The following is a 20,623-nucleotide window of genomic DNA, read 5'->3' as shown; positions in this document are numbered from 1 at the left end:
CAAAAATTACCTCTGTATGTTTTTAACTAAAGCCTAGAGTCTTTAGAGAAATACAATGCATCAGAGATGGAAGGGACAACAGTAAGGGCACCAAAAAGGGAAAGGAGAACATTGTCCTCAGCCCAAGCATTCCAACTAATTTCATTCAAAGCATATTAGGTGAATACAGAGAAGGTTTCCTCTATTTCTAATTAATAAATGGCAAGTAACAACTAATAGCAGTATCACAGTATTAGTTCTTTCTACATCACAATACAAAATATTGGCTTAAACAACTGAGCTCGAATTCTGACTTGATATAGGACAATAATGTAGCACAAATTTAGAGCCTGTATTTTAATCACAACAGACAACACTGCAGAATTACCAACATCCTTTCCCTATCACTTCAGTCTCTATAGTAAACTGCTAATAACTTTTCTAGACAGTCATTGAAAGAAGAAGAAAATAAATGTACAATAAATATTTTAAGACTGCAAGTTCTTTTAAAAAATGCAAATACAGTGAGTTTCAGGGAAACTATTTAGCAATGCTGTTAGCAGTGGCTGAAGAAACACCTACCTGAAAATACTTTTCCATGTCTTTTCCTAGAGACCAAGGAGTGGAGGACAACTTAAAGTACTACCTATAAGTATTCTATCTCACAGGCTGTCAGAGCAGATGAAAAAGAGAAGCATGGGAAAAGTCAAGGGACTACTATTTCTGTTACCATCATTAAAGAAAGTAACTACTACACATATTTACATTATTTTGATATGAGACATGAATGATAATAAAATGTTGTTCCTTAGTAATCAAGTCTTAGCTATTATTAATCCCATGAGGAATCATGCAGAATTATGGATTTGAAAATTTTGGGTCCTCATGAAAACCCAAGGATTAGATTCCAATTTTGCACAATATGGTGACTCTTTTCAGTTCTTTCATTGGACTATGAGTGATCAAACAATCCCTATAAGCATAGCAATCAATACAAAAATACAGTATCATGATCTAACTTGTATTGATGCTTCTCTAGAGCAGAAGTATCAACATAAGTCACATACTTGAGAATGTTCATTGTTAGCCCTGAGCAAAACACTTTAAATAGCTTCCTAGTGCAGACAGAAAGAGCTTAACTAGAATGGGTGCCCAGAAACAAATAACAATAAACACTTTCCATACACAGACTATAGGAACTTGTGGGTGTGATGCAGTTAACAGGATCAAACAATGAGTTTGGATACTCTGGGTATGATCTTCAACACACCTCTATTGAGGTGTTAAAACATACAACTATTGGGATGGTATCTGCAATAGCTGCTTGCCATTCATCCATTCAGTTCCTGAGATCAGGCAGAAAAGTATGGGTATGGTTCAGCTCTAAAGGCAGCTTTCAAATCTGTTAGTGTGGGACTTGTGGGCTTAGGTACAGTCCCTCACAAATATTCTCTTGCATTTTTTTTTCTTAGGGAGAAGGAAGAGATTGCTTAGTGGCATAAGAAGCTCTGCACTCAGAAGAAAAGGACACATATTCCCTTTACAGCACTCAGAAGGAGAGAATTCCCTTTACTATCCTGGTAAGGAGAGCTGGTATCACCAGGTTAGACTGCATCTAGCCCACACTGCTAGACTGTAAACTGGTGCTTGATTTCTTTCCTCGTCCTTGAAGGATGACTAAGCTGATGAATGAGATACTGATGCTTGTCCAGAAAAGGAAACAGATATTCCTAATGAGAAGTTCCTCAGGCCTTCTTGTTTGCCTCTAGCCTTTCTGACCTGGGCTCTGCCACAACAGATGTTAGATCTAACGTAGTAACATGTAACATATGTAAGAACATGTCCAAAAGGCAAACTTTACAATGAAAAAAATCAGATATTAAGCTAACAAACTGCTAAGTCAAATTAATTTTTAAATTGATTCTAGAACTTGGCACTTCCCAGAAGAGTTCAGAAATAGAAAATTTAAAAAAAACTTGTCTGTCACTATTGCAACAAACCAAATAGCTGGACTTGTAGTGAACTGAGGTTTCCACTGCTATGTCTGAATGACAGGTCTTTTCCTAGCCAGATACTCAAATTGGTCTGAAATGCAGTAGTAGAGTTTTATCAGCATACTGAAAAGGGATGTGTTTCTTACTTTAGTACATTCAAGCTCCTCTTTTAAACACATTCATGAAAGGTTCTTTCTCCCTTTCAGAGCAATATGTAATCATTCCCCAACATTTTGACCAGATCCATGGTCAAGATGGATCAAGATGGTACAAGACCAATGTTAGATTATTATATTAAATACTAATGGCAGCCAATGAAAAAAATAAAACCTGTCCATGTTGTGTCTGCACGGAATGAGACTAGAGACATGGACAAGACCTCCAATTTGTGTGAGGTTTGAAGTGGCAGGGGATTCTGAAGGAGAATAGTCAATAACAATAATAATAAACTACTTGATAATAAAAGAAATTAAGATTCTTTTTCATCTTCACTTGGTTTGTGCTGAGCATTAGCAGGCATTGATTAATACAGACAAGCTGCAGACAAGGATACAGTATTAAAGATGATGTTTCCTTAGCAACAATATTGGATGAAAATCCAAGAATATATTCATGTGACTACTCCTGAGCTTCATAAAACTAGGGCACCAGTAAAAATGCACAAAAGAATACTGCAGTAAAATAACAGCATCTCAGACATCTATTAATTAAGAGTTAATTTCAAGTGTGAAATTGTTTTTATATTTCAATAAAGCAAAATATTTTCATGGTATGTTTACAGACATTTTACATACACTCGAGAATATTCTCTTATTTGCTGTAATTTATCCATATTTTCCAGAAAGAATAATAGGGGAAGCTACAAACCATTTATGTCATACTATTTAAGATCTTAAAGCAGAAAGAGCTGCAATCAGCAAACATCTCTTATCAAAATTTAAACAGATCAAGTCAGAGCACACTTATTTTCCATAGAGAAAACAAAGCAGTATTCATCATGGAGCACCACTACCAGCCTTCCATCCAGTTATTGTCCCAGGGCCAATAATGTCAAATATAGCTTTCTGAAGCTTCCTTAAATTGCAGAAGCATCCAACTTCAAAGTAAGAGAGGCTGAAGTGGAGACAGGGACAGTGAACTCAAACTGTATGTTGGTCTTTCCCAGCTGCAGTCTATCTCATTACCATTCCATATTTTCTCCTATTGGATCTGAATGTTTTTAAATTAACAAGAAACATTTATAAACAACCCAGAGACTCCTAAAGATTGCTTTGGGCTTCTGTTTGTTCCTGAACTCCAAGGAGGGGGCAAAAAATAAAAAAACAGATGTACTTCTAAGACAAGGAAGGAGTCAGAGAGTGACTAAAGCAACTAATGCAAAGTTCCCAAATCATCAAATATGAGAACTGAGTAAAATATTCTGGGAACAATATGCCCCTATATGAAGATATCAATTTTTGTCTTGCATTGTCATATCCTCCACTGCTGAGGGAGGGATTGGCTTCAGCTTTCTGTTAAGTCCTCATCTCTAGAAAAATGATTAAAAATAAAGATACTCCCCTTCTTTTCAAATATGAATGATTTTGCCAATGCCAACAGGAGAACTTGTGCTTTGACTGAGTGGGGTTGCTGGATTTTCACAAATTCTATATGATTGTGACAATTTAATCACCAGGTTTTCACAGTCTGAGGAACAAAATTCTTTTCTAACATGCTCCTTGAAAAAGAAGACAGCAAAATTACGTACATGTTCCTAGCTAAAAAAAATCTTCTCACATGAAAGTTAGAAATATCATATACTCCAGATTCATTTGGAGATAAATTTGCTAAGATAATGTCCTGTTATTCTTTAATAGCTATTCATATTAAAGAACTAGTGGTACAATAATGGGACATACTAGACCCTGAAGTAAGTGAGAATCCCACATAAAAAAATACCCAACTGCGTTCTTTCCTTACAAGACAATACACAGACTTGACCAATTATTTAAACCATTATTACATATTAAGTGTCAAAAATTACGACCCTAGAATTAGCAGCAAGGCGCCAAAAAAAAAACACTAAAAAAAGAAAAGAGAGAGAAAAGTAAATAAGAAGTGCAAGATCTGTGGAGAGAAGACAGTGCAATCAGCTGTCAGTAACTTAGGAGGCAGTGCAGCTGTTCAGCTCCTTTGGGTCACTAGATTTGATCACCCAAAAGAGATCCTTTAACGAAACAGGACGTACTAGTAAATGATTTGGTTAGGATTTGTCAGCCACAAAGTGAGAAATCAGTCCTTTGCTCCTGAACACATGTGGTGAAAAGCAAACAAACCTACAAAATAGTCACAGATAAAAAAAGCAATTCAGTTTAAAATTAAAGTGGAAACATCTATTTCCCATTCTAGTCAGTTGACAACAAACTACTTTACTAAAGATTATCATGCCATAGCCACTTATTATGGGGAAAATATGAGACAAACATGTCTATAAAATATGAACAGAATTAATTTCAAATAAATTTTGTCATGAAATACAGCCTAGAAAGTGAAACTAAATGGCAAAATTTCTTATCACATTTAAAATTACTCATTTTTCAGTGCACAAAGACTCATTCCATTGCTGAGTTAGAAATCTAAAGAATAAATTATTTAAGGTCAAAGAAGCATTTACTCCAAATTTTTTAGCCAAGACCATTTCAAAAGTTACTTTTCAAAGGAAGGTTATTTTTTATGCTTCTGACCATACGTTAACTAAATAAACTTGCTTGGCATACAAAATTTTCTTGTTTCTAAATCTTTCACTACTACTAAAACCCTTTGAACATCCCTTTACCCAGTCATCACTATTTGCTTCTTCTCTACAAGATTTAGAACAGTTTTTAACCACTAGATTAACCTTTCATCTATTACTTTTAAAATTTTGTACTAGATCTTCTAGTATCACACAGAAAACAAAAATCACAGCATGTACCATTTTCTTTCATATTTCTGAAAAAGTATATTAAACAGCAATTCAGCCTTTTCTCCTACAGAAGATAATGAAATATTAATGAAAATATCTCAATGTGCAAGAACTTATCATCTGAATATTTGAGTGGAGTCACAGAATAACTAGTGACAATTTTTGAAAAGTTCTTCTTTTACACAGAAAGATTATCCTGACAAAATTAGCAGTTGGCTTAATGTAAGGACTGGTGGGAAGAAGGCAGTGGCAGAGCTGCTATTGAAAAAAAGCTGAGATAAGCACAACATTCATTCTGTGCTTCAATTGACTGTACTTTATTACCAACCAAAGAAGGTTTAGAGCAGAAGAAAACACTATCTTGCCAGCCCTGGACACTGCAGATACACTAGATTTTTTCAGGAGTTCTTGAGTTTATCAGGCCCACAGATGTTCTGCAGGTGTTTGACAGAGGTGCTTTCCTACAGAAAAAAGTCAAGGATCTCTCTAACACTTGTCACAAATTGACCATCCCAGTATCTAACTTTGCACCCAGAAAAGTGAAAGGAACCAGGATACCACTTAAAACTGGGACAACATCTGAGCTATTGTTTAGAAAAATCTATAAATATGCCATAGAGGCCACAAAAGACCATCTCCTGAAACAAACAAAATCCCCACATGTACCAGAACCACAAATAAAACAGGAAAGAAGCATAGGAAAACTAGAGAATATTAAAGGGACTCAGAAGTCAACATGTAGCTTGGTAGGCAATGAAAGATGTCACCCGTGTGGGCTCACAAACTTAATCACTGAAAACCAATAAAAAGGAGAAGATGGATAAAGAGCATTCATGTGTAACTCTTTCAAGAAACTACAAATCTTCTGCTTAAAAATTATGTTTATCTCAAGAATACTGATCCAGTTGACTAATCCTAATGAGGAGTGTAACATAATGTAATACTCATTCTTATAAGCATATGCTATAATCAAAATCATAACTATACATAAATTATTACTGAATAATGTTTCACAGGCTATTCATTTTTGTGGTATTAATTTGTATGGCAGAAGAAACAGCAATTGAAAAAACAGTATGCAAAAGAGGAACCTGTAACTAAAAACCACAAATATCATCTAAAGTGCAACCTTGATCTAAAATAAAACCCAAACCAAACATTTACCAGTTCTTCAAATATTTATTTTATTTCTTCAAGTACTCCAGAAGGCTTTTTCACTTTAAATGTCATGCTCTCCACAATAAATCTTCAGGCAATTTCCAAATGCTGTCAGATGCCTTGTCTTGATCTGAGATAAAGCATCATTCACCTTGCTTGCTCTTGTAGAGGGATTATAAGCAGGGAATAGAGATTAGCACAGTTCTAAAAGTCAGGAGAAGGTTTACAGTGTTGTCAGCTAACCAAAACATAGAATTAATTCACTCATTCTGCATGCAAGCTGTCTTGATAAAATGGAGACCTCTTACCACCACGACTAAATCAAGCATTTCATTTACATGTAATTTTATGCCAAATATCTTACCAATATATTTCATATGAAGCCAAAGGAAGTTTAAGGTGTAATACTTCCTGTAGTCAACAGAGTGTAAAAGGCAAATGAAAGATTTCCCTGATCTGTCACCAATGTGGCTAAACCATCAGTGGAAGCATTACTGCAGGTACCCCTAGAGCTGATAATTTTGTTCACACTGACATTATTCTCTCCAGTTATGCCACTCACTCTCTGGACATATTTCTCTGAATTCTTGAATTCAAACCCCAAAAAGGAGCCTCTAAAAATATTTGTCAAAGATAACCCCATGAATATTTGAACAGTTAGAAGTCGGACATTGCTGTTAGACTAGAAGATTTTGTTTTGGGATGGGCTTTGCGGCAATTTTTATGGAATTTTGGGGTTTTTTTTTTTGCTAAAATGGCATGTGCTTTTAAAGCAAAATAATCAAACTGACCATTGCATATAGTTAAGAGTCTTGATTCATCCTGTCTGCAGCCCAAAGCAATAGGGAATTGCTTTGGAATTCCTCTGAAAAAGCTTGGAAGATCAAGCAGTGAAATGAAATTAGAAACCTATGAAAAATGGTTGGAAGGATTGTTCACTGTATTTTCTGAAGTAATATCAGAATACTCAGGGCTTTCATAGAAGAATAAGCATCAGGCACCATCTTACAGAACTTATTCCAAAGAAAAGGAGTCCAGCAGGAAGCCTCTCAACAGTAATGAGAATTCCCAGTTAAAGGAAAGTCTTTTGCAGCTAGGATGAGGACAGCTACTCTGAAGAAAAGATACAGTATTTGGAGATTTAATAATGAATGCAGCTAGGTAAAATAACAAGGAACACTGCTTTTCTAACTGAAGTGGTCTCACAAAGACATCTTGCTTTAAATGCAGAGTAGTAGTGGTGTTATCAGATGGTGCACATACTGGAATTCTTTGTGGTTTCTATCTTTTGCAATATAAAAGATAGGCATCATAAAACTGGCTTAAAAATTCAATCATAGCTTTTGCTACCAAGAGTTAAGGCAATCTTGGCTGATTCTGACCTTTTTTGTGCAAATCAAGCACTGCATTTTCAAAGTCTATTACTATGGTAATAGCTACCAGCTATTACTATTACTATGTAATAACTAACAGCAATGCAAATAATGATACTGGGTATTTCTTGTAGAAGTGGAAGTCTTTTGTAGCCAATGGAGTAACCAGAGCAATCTGGGCCCTAATGAAGGTGATTTGTCTGCATCTATAACATGCTGTAAGGTGCTTCACTGTTACACCAGGGGAAATTCATACCACACCAGATGACACACCAGAATGTCATTGGGCAAAATATCTTCACTACATGTATTTTGAAGAGACCATTCAACACTATCTAGGTCAAACATTCAACCAAATTATTAAGATGGTTATGGGAGCTTTCACACTCTGCTACCTAGGTTTAAGGAAAAGTACAGCTTTGTTTTTCTTTTCAAGGTATTTCAAGTGCCCAGTAGCTTTGCTTACCATGTGAGTGTAGCAAAACCAATAGTTTATGTCAAGTCAAAAAATATATTGTGAATAAACCAATTTCTTTAATCATAATATAACAGCATTATAATTTATCTGAACAAATTTAAATTTTAATGTCAGCGTATGACTAATCTTTATCAGTACAGATTAGACACCTTTGCCACTTTTATGAATATTTTTTTTCCTTTGAAGCTGTTGATGCTAAATAAAAGTGCTGTCCTAAATCACAAATACAACTTTGTAAGTTGTGTAACAATATTTTGAAAAACTAGGCAAACTACATCTTGAAGCAAAAAAAAAAAACCAAACCCTTGAGATATTATAAAAGGTAAGACTAAATTCTATGGACTTCTTAGCTTAAAGTCAGTGTCAGCTTAAACTTCAAAAACCCCAAAATGTAGGTGACATAAAACTAGAAACATCTTTTTTGCAATTATTTCAGGTTCTGTTTCAAGCACACATCTTTTTTAAAAAGCCTACAATGCTTGTGTTATTAATTACAGTAAAAGCTAAACTAATTTTTGATATGTCATACAGAACATATACACTACGGTTTTCAATCTAAAAAAAATAGAGGAGGATAAAAAAATCAACAGTTCAAAATGATTGAAACATGCTAAGTTACTGCCTATCACTACTATAATAACACTGCAGACACAGTTAACTGTATAATGCTGTTTAAAAATCAACCTGGAACGTAACCTACTTTCCTCCCTATATCAAGAGATTGACTAACATATAGAGCCATTGAAAACATAGGTAAGCAGAAATATAACTTATTTGACTGGAATCTGGAAAAACAAAAAGGTTAGGGCAGACCTCAACATTTCTGCAAAAATATTTCAAAATTTTCAGGAATCAAACATTATTAAGCTTTTGGTTACATTTCATGTTCTTCTCAGACATTGTCCTATAGCCTCATCTTGTTGCAATAGTTCTGAGAAAAAGACCAAACTACCAAATCAAGCAAAGCATTTTTTACAGCACCAAGACATTTTCCCATTTAAGTGCTGACCTGACCTGACCTTGCCTGTGCACACTGACAGAATCAGATCAGAAGGTGATGTGACTGCTGGCTATGAAAAGCACAATGCATGAAAGCAAGCTCCTAAGTCTAGCTCCTTGCTGTCTTGATCTACTTTAATAAACTTCTAGTATGTTTTAAATGTTCAGTTCTCGTTGGATATTTTTGGTATTTCTCTTCATGTTGTTTTTATTAGGAAAAATAAAGTTCTCAAAGGCATGCAGGTGTATTAAACAACAGGCTTATTCTAATTTCAATTCAAACAATCTAGGAAAGTTTTTATTCAGTATTCCTAAAATATTTTCATTTTATCAAACCAAATCTAATAATTTTTTTTCTTTTAAAAGATGATGTACAAAACTGCAGGTTAAAAAAAAAAAAAATGACATGCCAACACGAAATCAGAAAAACATCTTTCAGACAGTATAATGTGTTCCAGAACATGTTTACAACTATCAAGAAAACTTGGTTTTCCTGAGGGAGAAGGTACATCATTGTCTTTCATCTCTCCCCCTGATCTGTGATAGATATGAGGAAGGATAGATATGAAGGGAAGATATGCACCCAAATCTTCCCTTCAGACTTTTAAACATTTGACAATTTGAGACCACTTGGCACGAATAGCTGGAAAGAGCTTAACTGGGACTTTGCCCTTGTGAACCACAGTATAAAACGGTCAGCAGGGTAATTATCTCACCTTGTCCTAGCAATTGCTTCTGCTGTAAGAAATGCCATTTTGACTGACAGACAAAAGATATAGGAGGACTGCTTCGTTTAATTATGACATTATTTAGGTTTTAATCATTACTTCTTTCATGGAGGGAAATAAACTGAGTACGCTCAAAAATATCATTTGGAGATGGTAAAGTGAGTTAATTGATTTATCTTTAGTATAAACAAAACATGACACCACATAAGCCCAAAGAATAAGCTAAGGAGAATATGTGATTTTTCATCTGGAAATACAAACTTTCAGGGGAAAAAGAGAAATCATTTCCTAAAAATATATTCAAAAAAGAAAAATGCCTTAATGGCTTATTAACAAAGTACAATAGCTGGTAATTTAACTTGCTCAAGTGATTTGGTGCCTGTATTTCACCTCTCAAAATGGTACATCACACGGCTTCAGCATTATATTGCTTTCATCCTTTGAAGCAAGAACGTGGTTTCCTCATCAAGCCTGAATGCAGAATGAACCCCAGGTACCATGTTTCAGCAGGAACCTACCAGCACACACCCCAAAGCCCACTCTTTGTTACAGAAAATACTATTAAAGCTATTTCTTTTCACAGTAAACATTCTATTGCATACGAAAACCCCATGACCTGTAATTAATATCTAATTTTTGTCAAGAAAAAACAATTTTTTAAAAAAAACTTATTTCCTTAACTAGATTTACATAAAATTATTTTTATTTGAAATTGCACGTGGGAAGAAAGTAATAAATAATGTTTGTAGTCAAAACACTGAAGCTTTCAAACTGAACCACCAATTCTGGAAACTCCTCCTGTTCAGCATGGGCCTACAGGTTTTATTTTTGGACAGAAAGTCACTTTATTTGTCACTGAGCACCACTGAGAAGAGCTTGGATCCATCTATCTTCTTCACACTTTTGCTTCATCTATTTATTATATACAGTGATCAGATCTATTTATTATATACATTGATCAGATGCACTCTGAGCCTTCTCCTCTCTGGGCCAAATGGCCCCAGCTTCTCAGCATCTCATCAGGAGAGATGGTCAAGATTTTTAATCATCTTTGTGGCCCTTCAATGGACTCTCTTTAGGAGTTCCTCATGTCTCTTGTCCTGAGGAGCCCAGAACTGCACCCAGTACTGCAGGGGCAGCCTCACCAGCTGAGTCAAGGGGAAATGCTCCTACCAAGGACCTTCCTTGGCACTTAAGAACAAAGACTGATTTCCTAACAGCATACCTAATAATCCAGGCTGCATGCACCTTGTATGTTTCCTAAGTATTAGACGAGCTACATTTTGAGGTGTTTCTATGCATGATCCATTTCACATTTGAAGCATAACTATGAAATGGATTTTACTCCTGTTTTCCTCCAGTTATTAGAGGCTGCAATGGGGGATGACTGGCCTTCTTTGATGGCTATAATTATTGAAATAGTTTGGGAGATTACCTTTCTGCAAATGAATAAACAACAGAGTTCTTTTTACAAAAAAAAAAAAGACATGGACTGTATAGCATTCAAGCGCATACAAAGAATTCCTCACCAGGACATGCAATTTTTTCTTTTGCTTTTTTTCTTCTGTCACATTCATAATTCAAAAGACACAAGAGGTTACACATGATAATTAGAAATGTTTCCTTATGTGGCAACCTAGTATTCATTCTGTTACATTCCCTGAAATCCAAAATACACAACTAATCATTAATTTCCTAGTGAAAATTCATAGATCTGCTGCCAAACCAATTAATAGAACTTCACCTGACAAAATTCTGTAGCTGTGCTTAGTACCCACTCCTTAACATCTGTGCTTGACTGCCATTTGGAGTTAGGTCAGGAACATACGCCATTTATTCCAGACAAGAACAAGACAAACTTGACAGCAGATACCCCAACATTCAATTGTTTCAAATGTTCGCTGAGGTTTTTTGAGAACTCCTAAGGTGTCAGACTACTGGGGGAACACAAAACATGGAAAGAAAATAACTTCCCTCTACATTCTTGTGAAACCTGTTTGGCTCTTTTTCTGAGAAGATACTCTCTTTTGTTCATAATTTTTTTTTTGATTACTAGAATCTAATGAAAATCAAAGAGAGGCAGAATGATACAATGAGGTGGTAGAAATACTCAGCATCTTTAATAAAAAAGTCCAACAGCAGGTCATCCAATGTCATAACAATGCATAGTTAATGAAAAGAGAGGGTGAGGAAAATATCTGTTGCCGTTCAAAACTAGGATGTGACTAATCACTGCACTGCTAGAATTTCTGCTTGCAGAAATTCCACAGCTGACAGCCACACAGAGGAAGGTTGGACCTGCCTCCCAGAGAGCATTATCTAGGAGCAGTCTTAGAAAGCAGCTGACAGAGTCCAACAATTTCTTAGATGTTGATGGTTAGACTAACACTCAGAGTGTGACAATAAATAGATAAAACAGAGTTGGCACACAGCACCAACACCAGAGAGCAGAAATGATTTTAGTGGTTTTGATTTTCATTAGAACCTAAGAAATGTTGACACTAAAATGAAATGGTTTATTTTGCCTTGGAATACAGGAACAAAATCATAGTATCTCAGGCAGGAGACTAAGTTGAAATTTGAAATATAAAAAGATGACAGTCTTAAATAAAGTGCCTGAAAAGATCACAGTTTAGTGGCCAGCAGTTTGGCTGCTTATTTTTATTCATTGGGAAACAAAGTTCAGGTAATTCCTAAAGTTCACAGCAACAAGAAAAATTGTCTTAAGAAAAGCCATGATTTAGACAAGTAAATTATTTTGTTGGAAACAGCCAAACCATGTCTCTGTGAGAATAGAGACAAATGCTTTGCCATTCTTTCTACCTGTTTTGCTTATACCCCTGCTCTCTGTAAACATGCAATTTGCCTCTCTACAGTCTTGGATACAGAGGGGCACAAAGGGGGAAAAGGACCAAGTTTTAACTAAACAGAAAGTACAATCATTCATTTCTCCTCTGTCTTTGTAGCATGGTAATGGTTAGTTTCTGGTATTAGAGCACCTAATAGTAAAGAATTTCAATGTTTTCTGAATCATTTTTTAAGTTATGTTTGCCCTAAAAGCAGAACGCTGCATGAGTCCTTGGGCAGATGATGCACGATTTCTTTCCCCCAACTCAGTCCAAGACAAGGAAAAATATACAGACTTCAGACAAGAAGGGAAATTAACTTCTTAGACACAGCCTAGAGTTGCTCAACAGCAGAGCCATAAATGCCATTATCAGCACAGATTCAAGAGTTCTTACTAGTATAAAATGTGCCAGCTACTACCTTAAGCAATAAAACCTAAATGTACCACAAACATCTTAATCAAGTAGTCACAGTGAAAGTTCTAGGAAGAACATACAAAAGCACTATTATTTGCCAGCTAGCTCACATAATGGATATTAAGAAAAAGTGGGACAGACATAATAACTCTTCCTCATTTGTTTCCTTCTGACAGAGAAACATAATTCTTCTTCTTTCTGTGACTGGCACAGTTGTGTGGCTGTTTTGTGTCAGCATAAAGGTAATGGTGCAAAAGGAGAATAACAAATAAGTGCTAAAGTTTGAAGTCAAGAACAGACATCATGGAAAGCAAAATATAAAGTTTTCCCAAGTCTATGAAAGCTCTCAAAAAGATGCACTGGCTTAACCTTATGTTTTGATTTTATTTTTCAGTAGCATCATCACTGTCAGGTGAAAAGTTAATTCCCAGTAAAATTCCAGTACTTTGAAGCCAAAGAAAAAGGATTATCATGGGGCTAGAAGTACAGGGGAAGGAAGGGAAGGAAGGGAAGGAAGGGAAGGAAGGGAAGGAAGGGAAGGAAGGGAAGGAAGGGAAGGAAGGGAAGGAAGGGAAGGAAGGGAAGGAAGGGAAGGAAGGGAAGGAAGGGAAGGAAGGGAAGGAAGGGAAGGAAGGGAAGGAAGGGAAGGAAGGGAAGGAAGGGAAGGAAGGGAAGGAAGGGGAAAAAAAGCATCAAAAGGAAAAATTATTCTGTAAGTCACCTTGGAGCATATCAGTGGTCTCCATATAGCACATCAACATAGAGAATTGTCCTAGTGACATCAAAGGCTTTTGCCAGTAGACAGCCATTTAAAAAGGTGGATAAGTTTAGGGTTACCAATCTTCTCATATCAAAAAAATAAAATACATAAATATGCTTTAGCTAGCCCAGACAAATAAGGAGCCTCAATATGAGCATGAGTTTTACAATACGACAAGTTAATACTCTGAGGGAGCATCTTCTGAAATCTTGATTCAGATCAGATTTAAATACAATCCCCCTAAGGTGTCTCTGAAATGGGAAGATCAGCCAACACTAAAAACCCTATGATCCTCTAAACCAATACAATTATGGAAAGAACAAAGTTAAGATCTAACCTGAACACACCAAGATACTGTTTCTTCCTCAGCTACCGGAAAGCAAACCATTCTACACATCACAAGCTAATTGGGTGATGCATGAAATCCTAGAGAACACACACTTGAAACCAGTAGCTTTGTAGGAATAACTTTTCATTCAGTATTAGTATCTCCTACACATACACAGCCAAGGTTGGACAGGGGAACTTATCTTCCACAAACACAGCAGACATCCAAGTTATGCTGCTGGCAACAGATCAAAGCAAGTCACTGAGATATCATGTACAAGATTTTTTTCCTTATTTACTCCTGAAAATATAAGAAACTTAGTTAACAGCATTCCCAAAAGATGCAAATTTCCAAAGCATTTGTGCATCTGATACTTTCCACAAGTGTTTGCATACATTCCTGGACCTCAATCATAAAAATATGCAATTGAGTAAGAAATGGGAGACAAGTAATATTGAAAACATGTAACTGTATCCTTCAGAATAGTGAGTTGATTTCTGGAAAATAATTCTCAGAGGAGATTAAAAAAAAAAAAAAAACCAAAAAAAAAAACAAAAGCACATAAAAAGTGAAAGCTCACCAGCAAGCAAGAAAAGTTCTTTTAAAAATGGATTACAACTGAGATCGTTCAAATAAAAAAAAAAGAAAAAAAAAAAAAAAAAAGAAAAAAAAAAGAAAAAACCACCAAAACAGACTAATAAAAGATGTTTGAAATGATCCTAATTATCCTCTTCTAGTCCAGAAGAGTTTTCAATAGATCTGAGGGACCAAACACTGAAAGAGAGCTCTCTTACTTTTACTATACAGTTAACTGAGGCTGAGGGGTTTGGGGTGTGGACACCATGATTAAAATTAAGATTAGACATTCATACTGAAAACAAATCATGTTAAAATACCTAATCATATAAAAAAATCTTACAGCAGGCTTACAGAGTTTCATTTAACAAAAGCAGGCAAAACGTCAAAGCAGAACCAAAACTAACTGCTGGTGTTAGAAATTTCCAATGGAAAATGTCCTATGACTGTCCATTACTCCAATACTGTTTTCTGTTACTAAAGAAATGGTCTCTGACTTAAGAACTGCAGTTCCTCTCTCTTGATTGATGTTTACAATTACAATGTCATCCAAAGAATGCTAACAATATAAAAGTTCTCAAAATGAAGAGTACTAATAATATCACCATGTAGTGAGCAATATTTATGCTTAGTTCTTGTAGCTATGGAGCTAGGCTCATGAAAGTTTGATTCTTTAAATACATAAGATTTTCAGACTCCAGGACTGCTTTCAGAAATTAGATCCCATACTTGTAAAAAGACACAGTCTTCCCATTGCTTTCACTAAAAAATCCCAAATATCTCAGCATTCAAACAGTACTTGCTGAGACTGAGCACAAAATATATTAATTCTTTTCCAATACAACAGTTGAGCTTATCTTCAGAGAGAAGATTTAGTAACACTGATTACTATATTATATCATTGCATTTTTGCACCTACTTTTTGGATTTTGGGTTTTGTTGTTGTTTTTTGTTTGTTTGTTTTTTAAAATATTTGACCTTCTTATGTCTCCTTTAAATATTAAGAACTAATATGTTTAGATATGCAAGTTTAATCAGGAAAAGTGTGAGATGGCATTTAAATGGCACCACATTGCATTTTAGAGAAAGTAGCAAGTGAAAGACTTATCAATGCAAGACTAATCATACTATTAGAAATAGGCACGCTGCTTTTAAATCAATATTTCTGTAGAGCTTTTGCATTTAAGAACCATGCAAAATTCTAACTGCATCCTTATCATACTTAGAATTATATTCTCGCATCAGAGTAGGAGAAACTGCTATATTTGAATGGGCCAAAATACATACACAAATCAAAGTACATACACAAACAAGACACACTCTTTCTCTCCAGTTAGCTGACTTATAGCAGATTTTTGTTTGTTGGTTGGTTTTTGTGCGGGTTTTTTGTTTAGTACTAGTCTAAACAATTCTGTCACATTTTAGCCAAATGTAGCACACTGTACCGAAACTGAGAGAGACTGAGGAAGAAACTGTTACCACATGGAAACAAACGGTTGTAGCTCAAACCATTTAATTCTTATGCTACAAGAAGTGCTCCTGAAACGAACAGTGTCATTCAGAAGCACTCATGAATATATGGTATTAAATGTGTAATATTACACTGCCGCGACCTTAGAACGAGCAGCGAGCCACCGCTTCCTTAGCACAATAGCAAGGTGCAGAGCTGGATTTCCCGCAGCATCTGACATCACAGGTGGCTAGCAGTTCTTAAGAAAACAGTTTTTCCTGGATTAAAGTGAGAATGTTAAAACATTAAGCAGTGCAAATAATAGCGATTCAAACTCCTGACTCAACACCCCTAGTACAACACTCTGCTGTGGTGCACTGAGTACGTTTTCTTCACTTATTTAGCAGCAAGGAGAAACGTACTACAGAAGTGACACCCTTCTTAGGAACATTCACAGTCATACTTCAGAGCTATTTAAATTCCTTCCAAAAGATTTAAACAAAGGAAAAAAGTGGCCATTATGACCAAGTTTTCTAGTGTGTCTAAAAGCTTAAATGAAAGACATAGCATCTATTCTGCTCTCTACAGGCAATACCTGTTACTCATGAGTAACACATACAGAGGTATGCCTTGGAGCACTAAGCATCATAAAAACAAATTCTGTGATGTAAAACATACAAAAGACCTACAAAAGTAACTACTGCTAGCTCTTACCCCACCAGGAAGACCAAAGAAATCAGAATTTAAAATCCATCGGCAATGACACCTACTGTAAGGGAAAAGATTGATGACTCAGGCTTACATCTGCCCTTCATACTCCTCAAATTCTCTCACTGATCTCACAACACCACTAGGCTTACAAAAGCATCCTTGGAGTGGAAAGACATAGAAGAAATCATACCAACACACTTCTTTTGCAACATCAGTTTGTAATTAATTTTTTTAATGGACTCAGCACCAAGGTGACATTCCCTGAACTACCGAGCTACAGAAGAAGCCTCAACTTCTCAAGAAAGGTTGTTCTTTTAAGATTACCCTTAAAGTTGCGCGAGTTACAGGCAGGCCACTAATTCCCCGTGTAATCGTCGCCTTTTAAACACCAGACAAAGGTCTACCTGCTACAGATTAGCCTCCTCCGCAGCCCAAGTGCTCCGGGAACACACGCGATTAATGCTTCTCCTCCCGCCGGCCCTTTGACATTCAGGGGTGGCCGGGGAGCGAGCGGCGACCCTCGGGCTGCCGCGCCGGGCACAGGCGCCCGTACGAGTTTCGGCACCGCACACCGGCGGCAGTGGGGGACACACAACACGCCTGATTAAATCCGACAGCTAAAAGCCATTTCCAGGCTGTTTCTACCCACGGCGAAGCCCGGGCGGGGGGTGGGGGGGTGGGGGGGGCGGTGAGGAAGCGCTGACTGTCCTTGATGTATTTCGGTCCGATCCTCGGATCCTCACAGCACCGGCGGGACGCGCATCACCGGCGCTGCCCGGGACGGCACCTGGGGCAGGCGGCGGCTGGGGGATACTCGCGCCCCGCTCCAGGGGGAAGGGAGGAGCGAGCAGGGGCCGGAGCGGGTCGGAGCCCGCGGCGGGATGCGGCCCGGGGGCGCGCGGCGCCAGCGGTACCTGATGATGTCGTCCTGGTGCCCCAGGTAGAATTTCTGCCGGTGCTCCCGGGGGCTGTAGACCACGCCGACCCCCGCCACGAAGTAGACGATCTCTTTGGCGGCCGTGTAGTAGAGGTTGTTGCGGCACTGATGACCCCGGTAGCCGTAGACCCACTCCAGCCGCAGGTGGCAGCTCGGCGCGCTCCGGTCAGCCATGTCCACCCGCCCCCGCCAGCCGGGTACGGCTCTCTCCCGCCGGAGACCCCGCGGGAAGGGGGCGATGGGCCGGCCGCCCCCTCCGCTCGGCTGGGTGCCCGCCGCGCTAATCCCTGCCCGCCGACATGGATGCCCGCCGCCGCCGCTCGTCCGCCGCCGCCGCCGCCTCACAGAGGGCGCCGCCGCCCGAGCGCGCCTCGCCGCCCCGCGCCGCCAGACATGGCTGCGCTGAGACACCGCCCGGGACGCGGAGCGAGGGCGCGGCGCCGCTCCGGCCCCCCCGCGCCCCGGATGCGCCTGCGCCGAGGGCGGCGCCGTCAGCGGCCGGGCGGGCCCGGCGGGCTGCGGGGGGCCCGGGCGGCGGGGGCGACCCGGGGACCCAGCGGGGACCGAGCGGGGACCGGCCAGCGAGAGGTGGCGGCGAGCGGGCAGGCGGGCCGGAATACGCTTCACCACCGCGCGTTGTGGCGCGTCGCGGGGCTTTTCTAGATTTACCTTTTCTTTTTTTTTTTTTTTTTTTTTTTTCCCTTCTTAAGCGAAGCTGCGTCTTCTCCCCCTTCCCCAAGTTGAGGGGGGGTTTTGTTTTTACTGCCCCTTCGGGGAACATCTCCGTCCCTTGCCTTTCCCCCGACGCACCGCCGCCGGCTCTCGGCAGCCACTGGGGCTGGAAGAGTCCCAGCCCCTTCTCAGCCGTGCGTGGAAGCCACCCCCCGCTCTCACTGGGGACCGGCGGCACGCCAGCTCCCTGCCATCCGAGACGAAAATGTCAACTGTAATTTTTAATGACGATTAGTTAACCCTTTCAGCCCACCGCCTGAGTCATGCATCACACAAAAAATATTTCCCTTTCAAGCCCTCATTTCCCCATACACAACTTTTAAGCCTCAGTTCTCAAAGCGTTTTACATGGCAGTCATCACTGTCCGACCTCACCGACGTGAAAGCGACTTCTCCGTGCTGCATGAGGCAGCAGCGCCAGGGAACCCCCTCGCCACGTCCCGAGTTTTGGTCAGGAAAACGTGCTCCCCCCCAGCTTTGGCACTCTATAGAGTACCGCGCTGGCTAAAGGAATGTACAGTACATGATCATGGGAACTGCTTTGTGCTGTAGAGTTGGATTCTGTTCTAAAAGATCCTGGGTAACTGTCTGGTTTGACAATTTAAAATAAACCAAATCTTTTCCCTATTACTTTCAGTACAGGTTTGGCTCTTCAAGGGTATTTAGTTTATTAGGATTTATTTTTAAATCTACATTTCTTTATCTTCTTTTGCTCTTTTACTATATTATTGCTCATATTGACTGCTCTCCCACAAAATATTTACTCTTAACTAGTTAGTTTGTACTAGAGACATTTTTCTGTGCTATTATATTTTCATTTTAATTAGAGGTAGTTTTTTCTCTTAAATCTTTCTCACATAAACTTAAAATTTTATTAGTACTTTCATTGTTTTAGAAAAAAAAATATTTCTAAATGCATACATTTAAGCATTCCAGTCAATTAACTTTATATTAACAGTATAAAGCACGAGAGACAATATTTTTCAATATTTTTCTCAAGCTCTTACAATGACAGTGTATGTGACGCCAGGCTCAGATGCAGCTTTCAGTCCCACACGTTTAATGAAAACAACATAGTATGGAAATCTGCAGAGAAATTCATGTAGCCTGAAACTTACACCCAAGGAAACTTACCCTTCCACGAAACATATGACTTTATGAATTAAAGAGAGGGACTTTAATCCCTAAACAGGACAAAAATATATATCAACGAAAGCAAATCTTAATCAGAAAATCATAAGCAGTTTTTTCTCCTTCTATTTGCTTCCTAAACAGCTGCAGCACCTTGGAACTTGGGGTGCTATAGTTTCTCTGGAAGTTTCAGGAGGGGTAAGTAGCCAGAGAAATGGACTGGACAATTCCCAACTAGCTTGTCTTAGAACTGCAAAATTATTCTTTCTAATCAGATGTTAACTCTACATGGCTGTTCTGTGTTGCTATCCCATGGGAAAGGTGCTTAGAGAAAAAGTCTATAATGATGCCTAATCTCATTCTGGAAATTGGATTGATTATCAGCAGACATAGGCATCTGATATATATTTTACTTCTGATGTTGCAAAAGCTCATTTGAAAGTGGGAGTATTTTTATGGTATAAATTAAGAATATGTTAATTTTCTATTTACTGCCTATATAACGTATATTTAAACATGAATGAACAAAACCCGTAATTATAGTTATGGTCTTTACTTTCTTCTACTCTATAAATACATATTTTTCTTAGATTATTAGTTGAAGTGAAATTCTGAATCTCCTGAGATCAATACTAATGTGCAGTATTAACTTCAGTGAAACTAAATTTGTTAATCTTGTTGTCTTACTTGCAATTCAGAAATTAGAATAAGAGAGTAAATAGGCTGTTTTCAGACACCTGTTCCAAAACTAAAACTGAAGAGAGAAAAATAAAAACCAGCAGTCAGGAAGAAAATTTAATATGTAACAATATTGTCTCTAACTGGAAGTTGCAGATCATATTTTGTGTAATGAACAGAAGAACCCACATCTGTAGTCAGAAAAACTACATACATGCAATGTGAGGAGGGCAACATTTGCACATCACATGCACCACACAAACAGCCAGCATTTTCTTTCAATTTTTCAGGAATTTACTACCACCTCTAAAATGGGGCAATGCCTGAGAGAAAATTACAAGAGCAAAACTATTCATTGTCATAGTTTATTAGCATTATGCTGATGCACAAGGGGTGCAAGTGGAA

The 20,623-nt window shown here is 38.2% G+C and overlaps 1 protein-coding gene across 5 annotated transcripts in view; it reads right to left on the bottom strand.

The window, feature by feature from the left end:
* EML5 (EMAP like 5) overlaps positions 1-17,852 on the bottom strand; it is a 95,106-nt gene extending 77,254 nt beyond the window's left edge. For all 5 annotated transcript variants that reach the window (XM_053980234.1, XM_053980232.1, XM_053980231.1 and 2 more), the window contains exon 1: positions 17,656-17,852. In XM_053980234.1, coding sequence (XP_053836209.1) covers positions 17,656-17,852 — 197 coding nt within the window. The remainder of the gene's footprint in view (positions 1-17,655) is intronic.
* Positions 17,853-20,623: the final 2,771 nt, after the last annotated feature.

Source organism: Vidua macroura, chromosome 6 (genome assembly GCF_024509145.1).
Source record: "Vidua macroura isolate BioBank_ID:100142 chromosome 6, ASM2450914v1, whole genome shotgun sequence".
NCBI classification, from domain to species: Eukaryota; Metazoa; Chordata; class Aves; order Passeriformes; family Viduidae; genus Vidua; species Vidua macroura.
The sequence above is the reverse complement of the archived record's forward strand: the minus strand, read 5'-3'. Positions and strand labels throughout refer to the sequence as shown.